We start from the raw sequence: 25,054 nt of genomic DNA, 5'->3' as shown, positions 1-25,054 counted from the left end.
CGGTGCCAATCCCCCGGCAACGGCGCCAAAACTTGGTGTGCATTGTCAACACCGACAAGATGCTTGAGGAAATGTGTAGTGTGGCCAAATTTAAATTTAGAGATTACCATTACCACTTTTAACTATAAATATAGCTAGAGTGAGTAGGGATCGTCCCGGAGGTGTATTTGTACTTGAAAATTAATATCGAATTAGTAGGTCAAGTGATCAAAGATGATTGGTCGTTGATTAAGTGAACTACAATACAAGTAAATAGCAATCTAGAAAGTAGGGAAAAGATATAAGGGAAAGGTCTTGGGGCTTAGAGTTACCACTAAGCTTCACTTCACCAAACACTAGCAATTGTACATTAATGGAGAAATTAAAGTTGTAACTTGTGTGTGTGTGCCATTAATTGAAACTAAGCATGGATGGCAAATAAGTATAGATTGTCTATCCAATTTTAATGAATAGCACAACCTATCAAATGAGACCAATATCCATTCAATTAAACCACAATTAATGCACACACAAATATCTAGAGACATGCACTCCTTGCATTCACAAGTATGGAACATCAAACAACAAGAATGGATTGTCCACTTACCTAAGAAATTGAAGCAATTACACTACAACTAAGCTAGAGGCATGAAAATTAAACTAATTAAACTAGAGATGTGGCATAATCCATCAAGAAATAAATATGAACCATCAAATAAACCACAAGAGTGTTCAATTAAGCACCATGCCTTGACCATAACTAGATTAACATCATCAACACACATAGACATGCATCAATTTCATTAAATCTAGAGACAAGAACATGAACATCAATTCTACTATACATAGACATATGAATAAAACCAAATGATCAATTGAAAGCATTAATCCATACAAATCAAGTATAAATTACAAGATCTATATTTATTCATGGTCAAAACATCTATTACAACTAAAATCCCCAAAAATACACAAAAGCTAGGTTTAAGAAGCAAGCCTAGGGGCTATCTCTAGCCCTAAGAGAAGGATTTATCCATTCATTGTAGTGGTCATGGAACCCTCAAGGGCTAGCTTGGAGGTTAGCATCATTATCTCCATCCTTGCTTTCTTCCCAAAACCCTAGTTCTAGAGAGAGGAATATTTTTTTCTATAATTGGTAATATCTATCTATGATGATATATACAATATGGTTCAATAAATCAATTACATACTCCTTTGAGTAAGGACCAAGTCAGAATTATAGCCTATGATTGGAGGAAATTCGCAGCTACACAAGTTAGGTAGAAATCGGCGCGCTCGGGAATTAAACAGCTCATTGCCAGCAGTATATTCGATCGATCGAAGATTCTCGATCGATCCAACACTTAGCTTCGATCGATCAAAGCTGGCGTGACATCAAAAATATCTTCTAGGCCTTATCCACTTTGCTGAGCTGGCACCGCCTCATTTCGATCGATTGTAAACATCATCGATTGATCAGGATTACCTTCGATCGACCGAAACTCCTTAGGTGAAATTTTCTTGGCTTCTTTCCAACTTTGTTCCTTAGTTCCAAAATTGAGCTAAATGGCTCTTGTTAGCCTATTTGAACTTTATTGACCTGAAATAGGCAAAAACACAAATAAGTATCTAAGACATGAAAGTAAGATAGATGAATTGACTAAAATACCCTAACTTAGGTGCTAAAATGCGTCACATTTGAGCACTTATCATAGCTAGATATAGTGTAGTTGTGTACCCTGGTAGGTCTAGGTACTTATGCCCGCTATATGTGCGTTTTTGCATATTGCCTACTATTCAGGTTAAGACAACTTTATAGTCTAGTGAGGTTCATTTAGTGTGTATTTTATATACGTGTATCGGATCTCTGCTTGGATTGTAGTAGAGTAGAACTTGTTTTTGGGCCTGACCCACCATTATTTTTCAAATGTTCTTCAAGTGTAGAGTATTTGTGCTGAGCAAGGATCAGCCTACTTCACTCTTCCGAGTCTACTTAGGAGATTCGTTTATGTTTCATCTATTTGATGTTGATAGTCATTACTTTTATTTATGCAGTTTTGGTTTTCTAGGGGTCCGCATAGTATGGATTCCCGAGTTGTATTAATGGATGATTAATTTTATCAGAATAATTTTATTATTAATGAAAATTTATTCTGAGGTTTAATTATTGGATTATTATTTTAGTTCTCTTTCAGCAAATTATTTATTCTTTTGTACTCTATGTTCGTTTATTTATTCTTTTGTAATCGGGCATGGCCCTGACCAACCCGCATTCGAAAATCCGGAGGTATCACACATAATCAATTTCGTCAGATTTTAAATAGATTGGTACAATCCTTTTAAATATGTTTTACATAAAGAATGAAAGGATCCTTCAATTTGATCCCCTTGAACTTCGGTGAACCGCTTCGATACTTGATCTTGAACCGGTTGTGACGAGCTTTCTTCAAATCTTCGGGAAATGAAGAAAACATGGATGGATTTTCGATAAGAGCCATGAAAGCTTGATCGCAAGCGATTTGTTGAAGGACTTCGAAGAGAATCAACACTTATAATTTGTAGAACGTCTTCAAAGCTTCGAAGGTTTGATGTAGGTCTTCAAAGCATTAAGTCTTGAATGAGTGTGGAATCCAGTAGAACTTTAGTGTTATGTTGAGTCTTCCCCTTTTTCTTTTTTTTTTTCTTTATTCACTCCTCCACCTCTATTTATAGACTTCATGAAGGTATAAGAGGGTAATAAGTGTCCTTTGTTTTAATTATTCCCAATTACATTTAATTAGAAAAAATGGTTAATTTCACTGACACCCCTCAAATTTAATCAAATATCACATAGAAATACCTTTTGAAAATTACCATCACTTAAGTCCAATTTTACTTTTTCATAACTGACAACGTTAAAATTATGTGAAAAGACTATTTTACCACTAATTTTTTAATACATTTTATTTTAAAATATCAACAATCTAAAATGTCAATCTTGCCCTCATTAGTTACTCTCTATACCCACTTCTCTCTCTCATATCTAGAAGTGCATGAATCAGGAGTGATTCTGGAGAAATTGATATTTATATTCCAAAATCTAAGCATCCCACTCCAAACATCTTTAAAAAATGAACAAAAATCACATGCGTGTCTATGTGTTCGTTCATATATGTATATATATATATATATATATGTATGTATATGTATATGTATGGTTGCAGAGGTGATGCAAAAGCTATATTGGGCTTAGTGTATTGAAAACAAGAATATTTTTAATTTGGGAACTTGGTTTCTTCAATTTTAGAGAAAGAAGACAATAATCAAACTATTTGGTCAGTTTGATTAAAAAAAAATAAAAACTATTGGGTGAGTCAAAATTTGCTCTATCAACTGCGCAGTCCTTAATTGTCCTTACTTATGTGCTTGAGTCCGTTGAGCTCGCGAAGTGCCAGAATAAAAAACGTTGATGCTACCTGCTCTCTTTGAACCCTGAAGTGGCCATTCATCCGAAAGAGATGAAGAAAATTACTTTTGGGTGCAACAATCCTCTTTGCTAGATTTAAGGCTTAAGCAATCCAGATAGTAATGACGTCACAGGCTCTTTGCAGCGATTGAGAAGGATGAAGAAAAATTCTTTGTTAACACACAATTTAAGCAATGTTACAGGCTCTTTGCAGCATATATATATATATATATATATATATATATATAGAAGGCAGGGTTGATGTTAACTCTGGTTGTAAATTGGGGCTAGATGGTGGATCGCTAATGTGGGTCCCTAGGTCACCGGCGACACTAGTGGTGGCAAGTGAGGGGAGAGGGATATATGTATATATACACATATATATCTCTTTACTGCTTCTTATATTATGTGCGCGTGCAAACGCGCGCGCGCATATATATATATATATATATAATTGTAAATTTATAAAATATTTTCATCTTTTAATCTAATTTTTTATGGTCAAATGATACTTATATCATTTTACATGGTGTCACAGCCTAGATGTCATGTGCAGAAAACTATTGGGGTGCGAGTGAAAGATGGAAAAACGATTGTAACTGAAAGATGATTCAATATGATATTTAGGCAAACCTGAGATCTTTTTTATTTAACTCACTCTGTGGCCTGGGCTAGTTAAATAGTTTGGGACCCGTGAAAATGGGCTTGAACCAGTTAGACAATCAAAGTTAACCCGTGACCCATATTTGTGGTGAGTCCAATTTACCATTGGTAAAGGCCCGTAAAATTTCAAACATTCTTTTGTGTCCAAACTTTCAAACTCAATATGTCTATTGCTATTGGACCACCTGCCTAGGGATGGCAATGGGGCGGTTTGGGGCGGGTTTTCCATTCCCCATCCCCGCCCCTGTTTAATTTTGGTACCCCCAAAATCGCCCCATAACCGTTTAAATTTTTGCGTCTAATCCCCATAACCATCCCCGCCCCGCCCCTGCCCCATAACCGGTTAAATTTGAAAATTCCAATTTTTTTAATTTTTTGATTCTACACAAGTTCTGCAGCAGAACCACATAAATTTGAAATCTGAATTACACATAATTCTACCCAAGTTCTGTAACAGAACCTTATAAATCTGAACATTCATGCAACATCTAACATCATCATTTCAAAATAACATTGCTTGCAAATATACAAATCTTACAGAGACAAGATTGAGAGAGAGCGATATATATATCTATATATATATACACATACCTGTTTGAAGAGCTCAAATGCGAACTAATCAATTAGAAACGAAACACGAGACAATATTTGGAATGCAGATCCAAAACGTGAACGAACTATATTATTGGGTACCAAAAATAATAAGGAAAATATTTGATAGAACCATTATTTAATTTATTTTTGCCCTTGAAATAATTTCATTTTATTTTTCTTAAAAAAAAAAAGAAGTAAAATTTGAAAATTAAAAAGGATGATAAAATTCACAAATTGGTCGCCGAAGAGGAGAAGAAAACGGAAACGTTCTATGATTCCACCACCACCACCACCGGGGAAGGGGAAGAGAGAGAGAGATATATAGAGAGAAGATGAGCTATCTATTGACGACGCTGACGAAGAAGCAAGAAGTGGATTCGATCATCAGATACACCATCGACAAAGTCCTTGTCCTCCGTTTCGGCAGACCCTCCGACGCCGTCTGCCTCTAACTCGATGACATCGTACGCTTCCCCCCCTCTCTCTCAATATAGCGATTGAAAGTGAATCTGTCTAAAGGTGAAATCTAGGGTTTCAATATATATATAAATATATATATATATATATATATATATATATATATAGTGAAGGTTAATTTGATAAATATATTAACATGGCAGGGTAAACTAGTAATTTAACATATTAATCGGGGCCGGGTTTGGGGCGGATGTGAGGTGGGGATCTGAGTCCCCCGCAACCGCCCCGCAACCAACCGGGTTTTTTTTTTTTAACCCCCATCCCCACCCCATTTAAGTAAACGGTTCTCCAAACCCACTTTAAATGGGGCGTGGGCGGGACGGTTCCCCACCAGGTTGGGGATTTTTGCCATCCCTACACCTGCCTACTCGTCTATCTTAACACTGGGAGGGCATCATGATAAGCTATTGGATTCACCCTACCTCCTCGTTTGTCTTAACATAGGAGGACATCATGAATTTCACCTCTCACGCACGGCATGAGCTCTTGCTCCTATTCCATTTTAGGTGACTTCAAACTTGATGAAGACCTGGATCAACTCTGATACTACTTTTAACAAGCCGAAGTCATTTGTAATGAGTGGAAAACTTTCGCCTTATGATTTAAAATTTCTAGTTGTTGATCAGTGCCGCTGTCATGCCCGAGTCATTCGATCTAACGTGGGGACAAGCACATAATGCACGTGTTGATTTACTGTTGAGACTAATTTTAACACTGAGTCTAATACAGAGTAAAAAAGGAAAAATATATATATAAATACAAGCAAAACAAGAAACTCAAGCCAACTCAGACAGCCAAATGACCGAATCTCCGTCCCTCTCTTCCGATATTTTTTTTAGGGTAAAGTACATTTAACCCCCCTGAACTTTTAGCAAAAAACACAAAACCCCCCTAAACTAAAAAATGCCCCCTGATCTATTAAAAATGTACAATTTAAGGACAAAATGAATAGTCTTTGGCATAAAAGGTCACCGGAGATGTTTGATTACAAAATTACCCTTTTATAAAAGGATGTCGTTTTAGTGTTTGATGGGCTTCTATTGCTGATGTGTCAAACAAATTGTGAACAGCCAATAATATTTGGACAACTCATTATCACTTTACCAAAACTTCAACGCCAAACAGAGTCAGCGCCGAACCAACCAGTGAAAGTTAAGCTTTGAAACCCTGACTCATCTATTACAACACTAACATAGCTACTGTACGAACCTCCCCCCTCCTCCCTCTCTATCTCTCTCTTCTGTCTAACCTTCTCTTCCCATCTCTTTCCTTTTCATGGCCGGCAATGGAGGCACTGCTCCGGCAGTGGTCATCGACGTCGCGAAAAAGCGACCGCAAGGTTGCGGCTACGTAGGTGCATCACAGCTTGGAAAGGTCGACTTTATGGCAACCCATGTCCAAATCTACTACTCGGCGACCTTGTGTCGCCGTGGTACAGGTCTCCAAGTCACCGGAATCGCCCGGCGGCCAGCTCACCACCACCATCAACTTGGAGAATTTTCCTCCTACCGAGACCTCTGCATCAACAACTTCGGTGTAGCACCGCTCCTCTTTTGCCGGAGACTTTAGTGGTTTGGCCGCTGCTATTGCACCAATTTTTGGCCGGAGACTTTACTTTGGCCGATGCGATTGCACCGTTAATGCTTAGATCTTCTCTCTCTATGTCGATTCTCTTGTTTTATTACAGCTAAGAACTTGGGCCGGAACTGGCATACAATGGACCGGGATAAAATTAGGAAGTGGGTTCGAATCCCTGTGTGAGATCGTTCAAGCTACGGAGAGTCGACGGTGATGGATTCAGTTAAGCTGTCGATGAAGTAGTGGTCGATCAGAGAGAAGGAGGCTATGATTGCGAGGTTGATGAAAACAGATCCGGCGGTGGTGGATTGAGCTCGAAACGGATCTGGGGGAGACAAGAAGACGGTTGTGAGAACAGATCCGGCGACTATGTGATGAGCTCTGGTTCGGCGGCTCTGTGATGAGCTTTTGGTAGGCACGGTGAGCTTGGAGATGGAGAGCTCGGCGACGGTTCACGGGTCCTATCCCGGACCTGTCTCAGTGTGCGAATCGCTTCGTTTTGCAGCTCCAGAACAATTAGTTCACCGGTGTCGTGCCTCCGACGCTGAGTTCTCTTCCCAAATTGGTGAATGTCTCGTTGCAGAACAATAAATTGCAGGGTCCAATGTCTGTAATTTGGGGGAAGAATTTAGACTTAGAGAGAGAAAGAGGGTAGGATTGGTATTTTCAATTTATAGCATATGCATGTGACTATTTTACGGCCAAAATTTACTGGAACAGTGTTACCTGGCTTTTTTTGCAAAAAGTGTGATAGTTTAAGGGGTTTTCTGTTAAAAAAATAGTTCAGGGGGATTTTTTGGGAGAGAGTAAAGTTCAAGAGGGTTTTTTGCACATTACCTTTTTTAATAAAGTCTCCCTTTCGCTCTCTCTTCCGTTGCAACTATTCAATGACACATTACCCTTTTGAATTTTTTAAGTAATTTCTTTTTCTTTCTTTTTTTTTTTTCTTTGTTTTGTTTTTAAAAAATTTCACATCAATGAACAAACCTTTTTCCTCGAGTAAACTATTGAGGAGATTTGTGTATTTTTACCTAATTAGGACAATGTAATTTTATCCTATATTCTAGAACCTTCCCACTCTCTGGGGTATTCCACAACTCTGCAAAATTCTGGAGGGGCCTCCTCAGCGTACACACGTTGCCTACAAGGCATAACCTCCCTGCAATGAGGCGGGGTGTGACAACTTAAATTGCACCCAGAAGTCAAGATGGAAATACATCAAGGAATATAATGAACTGATTAAAATTCAAAAGTCAAATGATTCATAGGCTATCCAAATTTTCGCATACTTTTAACTATATATATACACACTACAATAATCTTTTAACTATATATATACACACTACAATATTCTTTTAGCGAAGGTAAATGACAACATTGTGCAAAGCATCAAAGAGTTTTAGATATGACATAATGACAACAATCATCAAAGAGTTTCCGCAATTCACATATGATTCAGTTGCCAGGGTATAGACTCCTCGTTACAATTAATAAGTACACTATCTACCCGCTAATTCTAAAACTCTTGCTGCAGAAATGTGCACAGCAGCTTCTCCAACCCGCCTCTGGATGAAAATCGATCTGCAAAAAATGCAAGTGAAACATATTTATAATCTAACACATGCAAAATCCCACTGCTAACTCTAATATATGCACCAAACTTCTGTAGTTTTGTGTAAATGAATAACCATGGCCTTCCCAAGGATCAAGGAAGCAGTCTACTTCAGTAATTTGAAGCAGAAGGCTGCCCTGGTAGAAATGGGAATCATGAAGTGTAGATGTGTCATAAGAAAATAAAGTTTCCTTGCATAATACCATAACTAAGGAAAAACTTATGTAGTATATAGTGTTGTAAGAAAATTCTACAGTAGATAATAGAATTTAAATTACCCCTTAGGCCCTTAACCAAGTAATCCTGCATCTCTTTAAACTTTTTAATTGTAAGCAAACTGACAAGAAATAAATTCATATAAACCGGTCCAAAATAGTTGGAAAATAGCTCTATTGAGTTGAGATTAAAGTTATTTCGGCATAGACGGTCAAAATAATGACAATTTGCGACAAGTGATGGGAAGTCACAAGTTGGTACTATTCTTATGTCTCTTTTTGGTTTTCATTTTTTTTTTTTTTTAAATTAATTCAGTCTTCATTTTCATACTGTTTTAGCAAAAAATGCCCTAAGAGTTAGAAAATTAGAATTATCCATGGACAAATTTTTTGTTCCTTTCTTGTATTCAACAATCTTTGGGTGCAAAAATGTAGTATTTGTTTCTTTAATTTATTTAGCCTACGTAGTAGATATTGATCTAGTCATATTTTGCTGTGACAAGTACAATGCTACCTTATATCAATATATCTCTATCAATCTTCTACCGTGACCAATTCTATTGAATGTTTCTATTTTTGTATTCTTATAGCAAATTCCACCAGCATTCCTCCTTATGCATTTTGATGGAGTTTTACGTGCCAAGTCTGTCATATTCCATATGCTTGCATACATCAAACCCAAAAAGGGGCAGAATACAGACATGGAAATGGAAATATAATATATATATATATATATATATATATATATATATATATATGAAAATATAAACTTTCAATAATTTTCTAATTTTTGTACTAAGATTGCATATACGGAGGATATAACTATTCAAAGTATTAAAGATTTCAATTTATATCCACAAAAGCTTCCGTGTTATATTTTTCAAAATGATGACCATGTGTATGATTTAAATTTTTCTTGAAGAAAAGAAGAAAACAAAGCTTGAACACCTTTTGGAGTGTGTTCGTCTTGTTTTGATGACTGTCGGACATGAGCCTTTTTAAGACGTGTTTGTTACATAAAGCTTGCGTTTGGAAACATTGTATGGGAAATCCTAAATTATGAAATTTATTTATTTATTTTTATCACGGACACATTCATGAAGTACTAAAAGCATCAATGAGTCTCTACAAACAGTGTACCACACAAAGAAAGCATCAAAATAAAAAGGGCTTTCTAATTAAGAAGGTGGGTTAGTGATCAGCACCCTGCTTGTGAAGTGAAGGAGCCATGAAGGCAGCAAACTAATGCCTAAGCATAAATGATTGAGACAACATACAGCCCCTAAAAAACTTCAGAAGCCATATGCATTCCTACAAAAGAAGTTGAGATCAATGACTTAAGTATGTTAATATGTTTCTGTTAGGAATAAGAGTCATATGCTGGCAATTTCCTATTTGCTGTACAGACCTTAAGAAAGAAAAAATAAAAATAAAAAGGCTTCAAACCAAGGGAAGGGATGTTTTCACATGCCACAATTAGGACTTTGAAGTACAGTACAGACTGTACCAGAGTGGTTCATCGTAAAAAGAACAATGGGTTGTAGCATTTCCTATTGATTTGTCTAGCGGAGGTACAAGAAGCTCTCTCGTCTAAAGGCAGGGGGTGAGATTTCTCACTGTACAATGACCACAACAAACGGAGGGGAGAAGGAGGTCAAAGTCGTGAGTCACGTGTTTACAACCACAAAAGATGATGAAAATACAGCTCAATGAAGACCATGCCGCAAATATCTCAAGACTCGGTCACATATCTAGGTTGATGTAAGTTGAGACCATAAAGACCAACTATGTATGATCTTTACAAGGCTCAAAATACCATTTTAATCATGTTTATCAAAAACTGGGATTTTTTATAAAATGAATTCCCAATGTGCTTCAATTAACTGGTCGACTGATGGAGCAACTTCGCAGTAGGTATCTAACACTGCCTCGATCAATCGAGCTCTCAAAAAAGATTTCAACAACGATTCAACCTACCAAAAAGTATGGGCTACCTATATTGGCTATAAATAGGGCGTTTTAGTCGATCTAAGACTCTAATCATATAAAGAGAAAATCCTTATGTGAGAAAATTCCAATTACTAAATCGAGGGTTCCAATAGACACCATCATATGTGATTGAGTATTCATCAATGAGCAATTCACCAGCGTATCGAGACATTACAATTCCAATCAGATTCAGAAGGAAAGACAAACAAAGAAGAAACGACTGAAGAGGAAATGACTACTACGTGCATAAAAGACATACCACTTTTCCAAAATGCTGAAAAACTACAAAAAGGCTTCCAATATACTAGTGACCTAGTGGGTATGGAGGATAATTCAAGGCTCGTAGGCACCTAACACTACAATAAGATTAAGATACATTATAAACCAAAAGAAAACAAAAATAACAAAAACAAAAAACACAAAAAACACAAAAAGAAAGAAAGAAAAGTGAACGTTACCTGACATAATTAAGATTTACATCATAAAAATTCGCCCCCATTTCAAAGAAATATTTCAGAACAAACTCTGGCATATTCCGAAAAAGCAATTCTTCAATTTGGAGAAAATTCCAACCAATCCCAAGCTGCCCAAAAAAAAAAAAACAAATAATATTAAATAAATAAAAACTAAGAATATGGCATCATAGTAGTCATAAAGAGAAATTGGGTATTTACCAAATGTTCATACGCATTCCTTTGGAAAATGAGAGCGGCCCAAGGTCCCAAATACATGGGATCTGTACTGCCATCTTCAGTACCATGTACTAGGATTTTATATAGCTGTTGTTCTCCTCGCACTGCAATGTGCGAGTCGATCATATCTGTCCACCTCCCGATCAAGGAAATTCTCCTAATGATACCATACTGCATCTTTAGCATCGTGAATGTTTTTCGCACAAAATAGTATCTCTTCTCGCTATTATAAAACAATGGATTTGTCCTCATAAAGAACCACAGTTCCCTAATCACATAAATAAAATGTTATTATAAATATTATTGAAAAAAATGAACCAAACAAGAAATGAATGAATAATCTTACTTCAACTCATCCACTGTCTGGCATCGGTTGATGTAACGAGATACCAATTCATCGAATAAAAATATGACACTGGGCCGAGGATATCCCATACCAGGGAATCTGCTTGCAGCCAACACAACCAAATCTATAAATTGGATTAAATCATTCCTTAATGCAAGAAACTGATCTGTAATATTAAAAAAATACATTAATATTACAGATCAATTTATTACACGATGAATTAGAAAATGGCTAATATAAAGCAAAGCAAATAAATCTAAGCCAATATATAACGAGAAATCCTCTCATGCTAGGATAATTGTCTTATATATCTTCCTCATCAAGCAATCCAAATTCCAATTCAACAAAATTCAGAATAAGCAAACTCAATGTAATATCATGAGTGGGTAGAATTGAAAGAGGGATGTTATGCTGGATGGGGGATTGACTCAAAGATATATATAAACAGTTAAGATCCGAAATATTTAAGGGATTTGTCCTTGTTGATTTGGGGACTCTATTCAGACATTATTCGACGATCATGTGTCAAGTATTGGTAACTATAGAGTCAGCGAAAGCATACACAAAGTGGGGTGCACAGAAATTTTATTTTTATTTTTTTTATGGTAATCTGTTATGGTTCTACTCAAACAAACTACTATGATTTCACTTCAGATCAAAACTAAACAAGTGACATCTCCCAAAAGGAGGACATAAATTACCAAATGTAGTTCATACGGCAGCTTTAGGTCTCACATAATTGACTCTACAAATGACTTGAATAGAATAGTGACACTAGAAAGCACACACATATATATAATAACTTTGGGGAGAATTTAAATTACCCTCTTCTGGAAAAGTCAAAGGTGTGGTCAGCTTAACTTCCCCTTCTTCTGAAATTGATATGCTCTTCAATAGAGTGCCTCCATAGTATCCCTCTTTCTCAATAAATTGTTCTAAACCTTCAATTATTCCCCTGTAAATTCAAACCAATGAATATAACCTACATTAGCTGATGTATTGTAGTGATTGTGAAACCTAAAAAGAGCTGATGATTGTGAAACCTAAAAAGGGTTAGAATCACCTACTGGAATACACGCAGAAGATTTTCTGAGGGAGCTACAATTTGCCATTTGCCAGGTCTAGCATCCGTCATCCAAAGGTCTTCAACCGCTTGATTGTGTAGCCAATCCTCAAATGAGAGTGAATTCTCTCCGTGAACAACCTTGTGATAGGTAGATCTCGTTTCAGACCTAAACGTTTGATTATATTTGGATGATCGTAGCGCCTCAATCTAGCCCTTCTCTACAGGCTAGAAGATCATCCCCGTATGCCTCGATTGAGATGTCCTGAGAGTCTGCTTCATATGTCAATTCCTCTATGACACCTTGCATTCGTTTGCGGGTGGGTTCCAGTAGGAACCCTATTCTTGTACCAAAATTGAAGCAAAGGCTAATAATGAAAAACAAAAATTAGAAGAAATTCGTCAAAAATCATATACGAGTAACAAACAGTCCGAGCATATATATATATATATATATATATATATATATATATATTATTTGCACAATATATACGAGTAACAAATTACACCTTGATTGAACTATCTCAACACCATCGATACATTAAAGTGAGACCCACAATGACACCTTGCATTCGTTTGCGGGTGGGTTCCAGTAGGAACCCTATTCTTGTACCAAAATTGAAGCAAAGGCTAATAATGAAAAACAAAAATTAGAAGAAATTCGTCAAAAATCATATACGAGTAACAAACAGTCCGAGCATATATATATATATATATATATATATATATATATTGCACAATATATACGAGTAACAAATTACACCTTGATTGAACTATCTCAACACCATCCATACATTAAAGTGAGACCCACATGAGTTGCACTTTAATGCATCTGATGGAAGTGAGACAATCGTTCCCTTGAGGACGACTGTGTGTCACTTGACCTACCTATATATAGAATATGATACACTTTTTAAAAAAGACACAAGTATACTAAGTTATCTAGAAAGTAAATCATCAATATACAAGTATATATATCAAGTGCGCTAAGCAATATTGAAATAGAATACAACATATATATTCAAGTATACTTTCTTCATTTTGTAATTTGTTACTCGTATATATTGTCAAAATGAAGTTTGCACAATATATACGAGTAACAAATTACAAAATGAAGAAAGTATATATATATATATATATATATATATATATATATATATATTATTTGCACAATATATACGAGTAACAAATTACAAAATGAAGAGAACAATAATTAAAAGAAATTCGTCAAAAATCAAATACCTGTAACAACAGTCGGCGTGTATATATATATATATATATATATATATATAAATTAAAATAAATATATATATAAATTAAAAGAAATTTGTCAAAAATCAAATACCAGCAACAACAGTCTATATATTTATATACGCGGACTGTTATTACTGGTATTTGATTTTTGACTAATTTCTTTTAATTTATATATATATTGCGCTTGTTGTTACTAAAACACACCTCTTCAAACATTTTGGCTTATTTGAAATTTAGAAAAATTGTTAAGATATATATTAACTATATAATGATTCATAATGTTTATATAAATGTTACAATACTTTAGTTTCTTGTCAATACTTGTAATGATTATGTCTCTTTAAATTTTACAATATAACCATTCCAAATGAAAAATCCTTTAATTTTCTATTATTACATTTGATTGGGAGTCTACAAAACACACCAAAATTATCTACCAATTTATTTTTATCTAATTTCTTAACATTTTTAGATTTTTTAAAAATACAAATTATTTCATTAAATACTAAACATTAAATCACCTTATGATTCATACAATTTCAATTTTTCTTTCTAAAAATTCCAATGACATGTCATTAAATCACCTTATTTACCTCTCACAACTAAAAAAAAAAGATAAAGAAATGTAAAAAGAAAATAAAACACACTTTTTTTGTTTCTAAAGTACAAATCCACTCCTCTTCAAACATTTTTGCTTATTTCAAATTTAGAAAAATTGTTAACATATATATTAACTATATAATGATTCATAATGTCTATATAAATGTTACAACACTTTAGTTTCTTGTCATTACGTGTAATGATTATGTCTCTTTAAATTTTATGATATAACCGTTCCAAATGAAAATTCCTTTATTTTTTTATTATTATTACTATTCATTAAATCACCTTTTGATTCATATAATTTTCAATTTTTCTTTATAAAAATTGCAATGACGTGTCATTAAATCACCTTATTTACCTCGCAACTAAAAAAAAGAAAAACAAATGTAAAAGGAAAATAAAACACACATTTTTTGTTTCTAAAATACAAATCTACTCCTTTTCAAACATTTTTGCTTATTTTAAATTTAGAAAAATTGTTAACATATATATTAACTATATAATGATTCATAATGTCTATATAAATGTTACAACACTTTAGTTTCTTGTCATTACGTGTAATGATTATGTCTCTTTAAATTTTATGATATAACCGTTCCAAATGAAAAATCCTTTAATTTTCTATTATATTATATTATATACTATTCTAAAAGTGTACCTAATTTCTTAACATTTTTAGATTTTTTAAAATACAAAATTATTTCATTAAATATTAAACATTAAATCACCTTATGATTCATACAATTTTCAAATGAAATGAGGTGAATGGACGATTTAGTATTCCTCCACTTACTATGTGTTCTTACACCATGGTTTTCACACACACTAAGTGTAAGACCAAGTTTGGAGCCTACACTTGTCACTAATTTATGGCTCCTTCCTAGGCTTAATCCTAAACCTACACTTGTCAACTATCCAAGCCAACAAGTGCACCTATCCTAGGCCAACAAGTGGGTGAATCTCCACCCTCCATGTGCCATCATACTAAGTTTCCAAGTGGTTCCACCACAATGTCAACAAGTGGTTCCATGGAAGTGTGACACTTGTCACATTTTCCATAAATTGCAAAAAGGTCATTTTCTAAAATATCTTCCAAATAAAATTGCAAAATGATCCTCAAGACAAAAAATAATTACTTTACTTAATTACACTAAAACCCCAAAAGTCAAGAATGTTTCCTAAGAAACTATGCATCCATACCCCTTACAAGAAAAGTAAACATCAAGCATGTTTTTTTACAAAAGTAAAAGTATACATATCATGGAAATTAAATATTGTAGATGCATGCAAAGTCGAATCAAATCCGAGCACAAAAAGAGAGGTTATGCAACGAAAATGGAAACCGGGAAAAGACCAAAAAAATGAAAAATGCTGAAAGAGGAGAGGGGAGGAAAATGACCGGGTCATTACAAACTCCTCACCTTAAAGGGATTTCGTTCCTGAAATCCAGTTGTACCTGAAGGAAAGAACAAATGGGGATACCGGGAGCGAACCTCCTGCTCAAGCTCCCAGGTAGCCTCCTCGACGCCGTGATGTCTCTACAAGACCTTGACCAATAGAATGGTCTTGGTCCGCAAGACCTGCTCCCGTGAATTAAGAATCTGGACCGGACCTTCCTCGTAGGTCACGTCCTCATCAACAACCACATCAGTCCACCATAGAACATGCGCTGGGTCCGACTCGTACTTCCTCAGCATAGAAACATGAAAGACGTCGTGAACCCTATCCAGGTCTGGTGGCAACGCCAAACGATAAGCAACTTCACCGACGCGCTCCAAAATCTCAAATGGTCCAATGAACCTAGGAGACAACTTGCCCGTTTACCGAAATCTCAGAAGTCCTTTCCGTGGAAAAATCTTAAGAAAGACGTGGTCCCCCCACCTCAAAAGACAATGATCTCCTCCTGTCAGTGTAACTCTTTTGCCTGCTCTGTGCGGTAGCCAACCGCTACCGAATCAACTTGATCTTTTTTATAATTTCTATAACGATGTCAGGACCTAAGGCGACCGTATCACCTACCTCGGTCCAACACACTGGAGATCTGCAAGGTCTGCCATACGCCAAACGATAAGCAATTAATTAATGACAGTAGTCATAGAGCCTTATTGTAGAAATTAAGTAGACAAGTGTGTGCATTCATGTAGTACTGCACGAATGTGACAGGCGTGCCAACACTACAAAAACGTGCTCACACTTTCGACCCGTGCAATGTGAGGGAGTTTTGGCTGTTACATTTTCTACCCATGCAATGTGGGGTGTTTTGGCATGAGACGGCAGGATAAAACTTATCAAAAGAAGTCCCTAAAACCATTTAACCTGATGATGTTATTAAGTAGGATATATATATATATATATATATATATATATATATATGGATTATCAAAGTTTATTGGGTAAGCTTGTGAAAAGAAAAACAAAAAAATGATTATTAGCATGTGTCAGCCAAGTGTTAATGTGATTCCTTGACACCTAATTTGCTTGGTGTCACCACGTCCTTGCAAGTTAGGACTTGGGTGCATGGATGTGTTGGAACATATATTCTTCTATAGCAGATGAAGGCTGCTGGGAAAAGTTCCTCTATTCAGCCACTATATATATAAGGTCATATATATGTTTATATAATAGAAGATGAGAAAAGGATCAAGGAGGGATGACCAGAAGCAGAGAGAGAGAGAGAATGAAAAAAAAAATTTGAAAGGCTGGCTCGTCTAGGAAAGAGAGAGATGGGTGATGAGGCAAGGGGAGGTTCTCACGGCTAGAGAGAGAAGAAGAAGGAAAGAAGAAGGAAAGAAAAAGGAAAAGAACTTAAGAGGGACTTCAGAAGGTACCTCCTAAATTTCATTTATAAAATATTGTTAAAAAATTTCAAAACCTTGTAGTCTCTCCTGGTGATGCTTTCCTTGTGAAAACTGAAATGATTGGTTTTAGACGCCAGTTACCCTTTGAATTGGGTTCATGTGAAAATATGAACTGGTTGAGTTTTAGAGCTGAAACTAGTATACTTTGAACTGGTTTCATGTGAAAATGGATTGGTTTCATGAAATTTGGATTAGTATGCTATTTTTGATAAATTTCTGAAAATAATGTGTTTTTACTGGGTTAATTTTTGGACAGCAATCTCATCGAATAATCTTTATATCATATCTATGCTTTGAATTTGAAAATGAGATTTTAGGAAATTAAAATGGACTTATATATGATTTGTCTATAATTTTACTTTGTCAAAGAATATCAAATACCTGATTTATTGTGAATTTTCTATATGATTGTAACGGCGGAAAGGGAAGTGTTTGTTCGTGGCATGGAATATTGTTACTCACTTCGATATTTGGTTTTGGTCCTTCAATTGTGTTGGCGCCTGGCATGAAATAGGTAGGATAAGAGTTTCCCATATGTTGAAAGACCTTAAACGACCCGGGTTTAATGTGGGGGCGTTCACGGTCCCAAGGTGCGAGACCCTAAATTCGAAGGACGGGGGATGGCGGTCCCCGGGGGTAGGTCCCTAAAGATGCCTAGAGTACACCTTGTTGGACCAATCGTGGTATTGATGATCTTCTCGGATTTGTAAATTCGGAATGGATTACTTGCGCATATTTTACTCGTATGAGTTGAAATCAGTGATTTGGAATTAAAAGTTTACATATTAGGTCAATTAAAATATTATTATTTTTCCTAATTATAAATCTCAACCGTGCAGTTAAGACTACAATCGGACGGGTCGGGCCGATTTGAGGTATAACTGAAGCCCAACCCACCACATGAAATGCAAAACCCAAGTCCAACCCTAACTATATATTCAACCTTAACTACTCAACCCAAGCCCAACCGATCGTTCGACTTCTAAATTCAGGCTTGCAACTCGGGCTTAGATTCCGAGTAAAAATTTCCGGTTAATTCAGGTTACTCATATGACTAATCTTTACACCAAAAATTTAATATGATCTTAAATTAGTGTTAGATTAAATTACTCTTAAACAAGAAAAAGTTTAAAAGACTTTTTGTAGATTTTTAATAAATTACAAACAAATTTTCAGAAAATTAATTCTCCTAAATGTTAACAAACAATAAATTAAGATTTAACAAAACAAGTTGAAAAGAAAAAAAGTAATCATAGTTTAAATATTATATATAATGTATTTAAAAGTAAAAATATATATGAAAATAATATTGGAATTCGGGTCCGAGTAGGCTCGAGTTGCTAGCACTTCAACCCAAGCCCAACCCTAATTAAATTCGGATTTAGATTTTTTAACCCAATCCCAACCCTAATTGTAAAAATGATTGCCTAAGCCCGTGAAAAATTGATCTGGGCTCGGGTTGGGTTTAGGTCACCCAACCCAAGTTGCACCCCTACGTGTGCAGTTCACATTCTAAAAGTGCTAAAGTTGCTACTTTACTGAATTTTTTTAAAGAAATTTGTTTTCTTAGGTTATCTGTTTTTTAATAGTGTTTTTGTTTGGTTTCTTGTATCTCTTGGGATGCGTTCCCCTTTTGAACGCTTTCTAATTCATTTTATTTATCAAAAATAAATAAATACTGGGAACCTATTGGTTCCTGTAGCTCACCCTATTTTCTTTACAAAACATTTTCAGGATTTTAGCCGGAATGAAAGCTTCCATGGAGTAAAGTTAAAACGAGCAAGATGATTGGTAAGTCTAAATTTTGACTCACTCTTGAGTGGTCTTGAGGTGAATGTGAGTAGGAAAGTATGTAATGGTTTAAACTGATTTTGGTATATTTTATGAATGGTGTTTAGCTCACGTGCTATGGGGAGCGGGGCATAACAAACGGTATCAAGGTAGAGGTTTGGACCTTGGATTAGTTGGAAAGTAGCTTGGAAATTCGAAGTTGGAAATGACTCCATGCTTTTTAGAATTTTCAAGCAGCATTACTTCAGGAATTGCAGTTTCCTTGGTTCTTCTTGTACTTCGGGCCATTCTTGGGTATGGAGAAGCCTCAATGCGACTAAAGAGATCATCTTGAAAGGTCTTAAATGGAGAATCAGAGATGGTAAATAGATTGACTGCTGGAATGCTCCTTGGCTCTCGGGGAATTCCAACTTCAAGGTCACTTCAACTTTTGCTGGTGGTAATGTTCATACTGTTGCCGATCTCATTGTCCACCAAAGCCGATCTTGGAAGACTTCTGTGGCGCTCAACTCTTTTAATCCAAAAGATAATGCTCGTATTCTTCAGATTCCCCTAAGCTCTCTGAATAGATCTGATTATAAGATTTGGGGCCTCACTCCTAATGGCCAATTCACTTTCAAATCAGCATACTACGCTGCTCTTTCCATTATCAATCCCAACCCGAGTCATCAAGGCATTCGCTGCAGCTATGAAACGGATCTAAAGCTCATTTGGAAGAATGTTTGGAAAATCAAGACTCCAAGAAAGCTTCATTTTTTCCTCTGGCAAACCATTCACAGTCGTATCCTAGTCAAGCAAGCTTTTAAAATCAAAGGCATTCAAGACCATCAAGGTTGAACAAGGTTGAAATGAGCCTCTGTAATGTTTGCGGTTTTGAAGATGAATCGACCATCTCCTGTGTCTTTGCCACTTTGCCCAAATAGTTTGGAATCTCAGTCCACTTCGTCTTGATTTTTCCAACTCTCCTCCCATGGAATGGCATAAAAGATGGATTAATTTGTCACTTTCTTGGAAAGATAACAAATGCTTCCTGGAATGTGCAAGTTTGGCTCTGTTTATTTGCAGGCATCTGTGGAAGAGTCGAAATACTCTGGTATTCAACAACTTGAGGGTTAATCCTCACATCATCCTGGATAGAGCCCTTCAATATTTCTCTAACTTCTCAACCTTTCATCTTCATGACAGCCTACTGGATTTCCATGTACTAGCCTCCCATCCTCCGTCTTCACATTGGATTCCTGGCCTCCTCCACCTTCATCCATGCAGGTGGTGGATTTATTCTCAAAAATCATGAAGGCCACCTTCTTCGATCTTTTGGCCTTGTGTTCCAAAATGTCCCATCCGCAATCGTTGCCAAAGCCCTCTCTCTTCGAATTGCAGCCCAAGCTTGCATTGCATTGATTTGGGACTCTCTAATGTTCTCATTAAAGGAGATTGCCAACCCATCATGAATCTTCAATTTATTGATGAAGCTATCTCAAACATCATCCTGGATGTGCAACATCTGATTCAGATAGGCGATGACCTATCCCTCCACTGGACCCCGAGATCCAGTAACCAAGCAGCGCACGAAGTCTGCAGATTTGCACTTAGCTCTGTTTTTTCTTCTTCCGTCACTGATCTAGGGCCTCTTCTTCCCTCGCGTGTGAGGGTTGCCCTTCTCTCCGACTCTTCTTTTGTTTTTTAGCTTACATTTTTCCAAGTATTATTTTTATAATGCTTTGACAAACTCATAAGCGGGAAGCAATAACGCTCAAAGGTCAAAAAAAATTGTACGTAATATCATGTTATAAGCATAGTCAACTAATTATATTTTATCATAACTAAACGTTCATCCACTTTAATAAAAATTATCAATATATATTAGTGTTTAATTAGTGAATGATACGAGGACGGATTAAATTTTCTTATCGATTTTTAAGAGTATAAGTACGGGTGCCTTTTTAAAAATTTAATAAACTGCAATTCTTGATCGGTATGTATATTTCATCACCAATTGAACACAGATAATAAAATCAAATATTACAAGTCCATGAAGGTCAAAACTGGAAATCTTGCCATGAATTCAAGTCCCACGTCCTCACTGTTTCTACCACCTCCTAATATCGTCAAGTCCTGACTTTGTAATTTTCTTTGACACAAACTAATCATGGGGAGTTACCAAAACATATCCTCTTTTCAGTATTTTTTTCCTATAATAAATGTGTTTTCAAAAATCATTTTTTTAGATTTTGTTTAATTTGTTTAAAAAACTTAGAGGAGGCAATTCGTATTGGCGACTCATGTTAGTGTCATGTCAAAATATAGCTATCTTGTTAAATGGGTCAACACGAAAATGACACAACTGTTATTGAAACCCTAACACGAACACAATATGAAAGTAACAAGACACAACACGCATAACTCGTTTAATCAATAGATTAAGAAATGACACGATATGAAATGCCACGACAATATACGTTTTAAGTCATTTTTAACACGAAGACATGTTTATTCGACATGTTCAACTAAATAAGTCATTTTTTACACGAGCACAACACAATAATCTCACACATTTAGTAAAATGAGTTAATCGGGTTATAAATAGGTTGGTGAGTTAAACACGAATACAACACGTTTAATTACCGTGTCAATTCGGGTTGACGCGATTACGACACGAACACAATTAAGCCAAACTCAAACCTACTTATCCATGGCATGTTCAAATCTTATTAGCATGTGGCGTTAAATTTTCTCAACCCTGCAAAAACTTGCTTTGGAAGACCTAATTTAACACCTTAATTCGTATATTATAGTATCTCAATTTCAGATTCCTACGCAAAAGTTATATTTCAAAATTCATAAAAGGATTTCTAGGATTTTTTTCTTTTTAATCCTAGCAATGTTGAATTTCTAGGAATTGAGACTCAAAATCATTTCCTTTAGGAATAGACACTTTTGCATAAAAGCCCATTTTTTATGGAAATATTTATAAAATCTTAATCTGAAACAAGCTTTATTTATGCCCTAAGGAGGAAATCAGAATTCAAATGACCAACAGCAGTACAATGACTGTCCAACAGCTGTACCAATACATTCAAAGAATATATGTCAACTTGAAATTATATCAAATGGTCTAAATTAGATGTGATCAACCTGGTCCATCATTCAACGGCTGGGATAATATTTTAAGGGGAAAAAAAGGGCAAAAAAGTGTGTGACTGTGTTGACTCTCGAACGGCTACTAGATCATATGTGTGTGTGTATATATAGTGCAACAGTGATCTAGAACCGAACTGAAAGCTTGAGCTTTTCACATGAAGACCAAAGTAAAAGGATGCCTTGGGACCGTACCTATTTTTTTTCCCTAGTCCACCCAATCCCTTTTATCTCTCTCTCTTTCCAAGAGGTAAGCCTGTAAAATATGGGATAAGAATAGACCATCAAAACAAATTTAGGAGCTTACAAACATATGGAAATCAGATATTAATACTTTAAGGAAACATAATTCTTTATTAAAGATTAATTGAATAGAAAAATAACAATCTAAATTCAAAGTTTTCCAACAAATAATTTAAAAACAGGCAGTAGAAACAAAATCAATTACCTGAGGACTGAGGTGACATTCCCTTGATTGCTAGTAGTTAGAGGTAAAACCCTAGAAATAAGCAAAAATAAATCAAATTCCCAACATTTGACATATATATGACCCAAAAATATTAAAATAAAAAAAGGGAATTATTTTAGACTACTTGCAACATACATTTCAGAGTGATTCACCAAAACCTAATAATTTGATTCCTCAAATCCTTCAAATTTAACATTAGATCTAGTAACTTGTCTGTTGAATTTAAATTTAGCAGACAACCTAGTAATCAGATCTATGATTTAATTGAATCGAAACCCTAACAAACAAAAAGAATGCATTTCATAAACAATAACTAGGGGTGCTCATCCATTGCATTTGGGATGAAAATATTGAAATCAATTTTGCGGCTGATTAAAAAAAAAAAAAAAAACAAATTTGCCTCAAATCTGCAGCAAAAGAACTAACAAATCAAATATTCACTCTCTCGGGAAAAAGGAAAAGGAAAAAGATAAAGAAAAAGAAAAATTACCTTCACAGGCTTGACAGAGGAAGCTGATGAAGCCGTGTCGCTGACTGTCGTAACTGAGATAGTGTGTGGGTGTAGATCGAAGAAGCCGTGTGCCTGTGTCGCTGACTGAGAAGTCTGAGATAGTGAGATGGTGTGTAAGGCTGAAGCCGCAATCTGAAGATGAGAGGTTGAATGAGACTGAATGATGAGAAGATCTGAAGGGTGAAGATGAGAGGAGACGAGGTGCCGAGGGCGATGAGGAATGGATTCGAGGAAACTTGAGATTCGGCGAGGGCGGTGGTGACTGTTGAGGAAGCTTGGCTGCTTGAGAGTTGAGATGAGGGGACTGGGGAGGTGAGGGTTTGGTTGAAACTTGAAAGATGAGAAAGAGATGAGACTTTAGTTAACTTTGGGTTAGTCTTTAGATGAGTTTTTCACTGTGTGGCTGTATGAGTGACCACGTGGCTTGACCGGCTGTATGACACTACGACTATTATTGACTTAACTGGGTTTTAAACTTTTAGTTACTGGAGTGGGGTAGTGTACAGTTTTCACATATAAATAAGGGTTAATTTCACTCTGACCCACTAAGGTTAGGTCATATTTCACTTAGATGAAAATTTAGTTTTTAACTTTTATATACACCCCAAATTACTTTTTGAACTCTGACATATGTGAATGGACTCTTTTACCCTTAATTTATTTAATATAATTTAATACAAAAATATATATAATTCTAAAAGATAAAACTACCCCTCTACATCTCACACCCAGCAAATGACATCATACGAACAAACACACACCATTACCTCATCCCACTCATGCAAGCCTTCACTCTCTTCAACCTCTGCAATTATACCCAATAAGGCACACAGTTCTTTACCTCACTGCCATTCCAAGCTGTTTTGATCACTGTTTCGCTTGAGCTTTGTTCTGTGCTTGTTATTTAGTTACTCTATTTTTCTGTTCTCCCATTTTCTCTACTGTTCTAACAAGTGCAACAATGTTAATACAGTTGTTTTGAGAAAAATCATTTACTAACAATCATTTTAAAAATCATTTACTAACAATCTATTTGCAGACAACTTGTATAAGTTTATATATGTATAGATATACACACAAGATCAACAACACAAGGAATAGTTTATATATGTATAGATATACACAGAAAATTACACACAAATATGTATATAGATATATACATATTTGTGTGTAATTTTCTGTGTATATACACACATACAAAACAGAGCCGGGTAGCCAACAAGGTTGGCCGGATCGATGATGAGGCAGCGACACCAACTCAGCTGACGTTGATCTCAAGAGGTGTAAGCGGCGGCGACACCAACACCTGATCTCCCAACCCTCTCAACCACCAACTAAGCCGACGTCGATCTCAAGAGGAATCCGTGGCGTCAGAATTAGTGATAGAAACTCGCACAACTCTCTGCAAATTGTGATCCATACTGTTTCTCTGCTCTTCGCCGGCCGCCGAGTCACGACGGCGATGGACTCCGCGGCGATGCAGCATCAGTGGTGAAGACAATGTGATTCTGAAATTCTGATCTGAAATTGCTTTGTCGTGGCAACGATGAATTCTCCGGCGAAAATTCTGGATGGGTCTTTTCGGCACTGTGCTGCTTCTCGGTGATGGAGCAGTGACAGTTCATTGGCCCCAATTCATCACTGTGCTTCCTCATCGGCCCCAATTCATCAGCCGTCTGATCTCAGAAACCTCTCAACCGCCGACCTCCCAACCCTCTCCGATTTGCCTCCCAACTAACGATGACTTCAAGACCTAACACCCGATCTCTTCGATTCA

The 25,054-nt window shown here is 35.9% G+C and overlaps 1 protein-coding gene across 4 annotated transcripts; it reads right to left on the bottom strand.

The window, feature by feature from the left end:
• Positions 1-7,950: 7,950 nt before the first annotated feature.
• Positions 7,951-23,627, bottom strand: LOC132307169 (uncharacterized). 4 transcript variants are annotated; one of them, XM_059804855.1, is made up of 11 exons: positions 23,257-23,625; positions 22,746-22,796; positions 22,493-22,553; positions 15,932-16,560; positions 13,163-13,283; positions 12,658-13,021; positions 12,415-12,545; positions 11,591-11,756; positions 11,227-11,512; positions 11,011-11,135; positions 7,951-8,317 (listed from the first exon to the last, which is right to left on the bottom strand). In XM_059804855.1, exons 6-11 carry the CDS (start codon positions 12,723-12,725, stop codon positions 8,236-8,238), a joined length of 858 nt encoding a protein of 285 aa, XP_059660838.1. In that variant the 5' UTR covers positions 12,726-13,021; positions 13,163-13,283; positions 15,932-16,560; positions 22,493-22,553; positions 22,746-22,796; positions 23,257-23,625; the 3' UTR covers positions 7,951-8,235. The 4 variants fall into 4 exon arrangements, with proteins under 4 accessions (XP_059660838.1, XP_059660837.1, XP_059660839.1 ...); XM_059804854.1 differs by lacking the exon at positions 15,932-16,560; XM_059804857.1 differs by lacking the exons at positions 7,951-8,317; positions 15,932-16,560 and adding an exon at positions 8,840-10,908 and having other exon boundaries at positions 23,257-23,627.
• Positions 23,628-25,054: the final 1,427 nt, after the last annotated feature.

The sequence above is a fragment of the Cornus florida genome, unplaced genomic scaffold (assembly GCF_030987335.1).
Source record: "Cornus florida cultivar Cherokee Brave unplaced genomic scaffold, ASM3098733v1 CherokeeBrave_3.0.0_Hap2_Chr05, whole genome shotgun sequence".
NCBI classification, from domain to species: domain Eukaryota; kingdom Viridiplantae; phylum Streptophyta; class Magnoliopsida; order Cornales; family Cornaceae; genus Cornus; species Cornus florida.
Note: the sequence above shows the minus strand (reverse complement) of the source record. Positions and strands in the feature narration are given on the sequence as shown.

Coding starts and splice junctions, on each gene's coding strand:
- LOC132307169 (XM_059804855.1), bottom strand. CDS start 12,725: ATGACGGATGCTAGACCTGGCAAATGGCAAATTGTAGCTCCCTCAGAA. Junction 11,757..12,414: donor TTTGACTTTTCCAGAAGAGG/GTAATTTAAATT, acceptor TTAATATTACAG/ATCAGTTTCTTGCATTAAGG. Junction 11,513..11,590: donor CAGACAGTGGATGAGTTGAA/GTAAGATTATTC, acceptor TTATGTGATTAG/GGAACTGTGGTTCTTTATGA.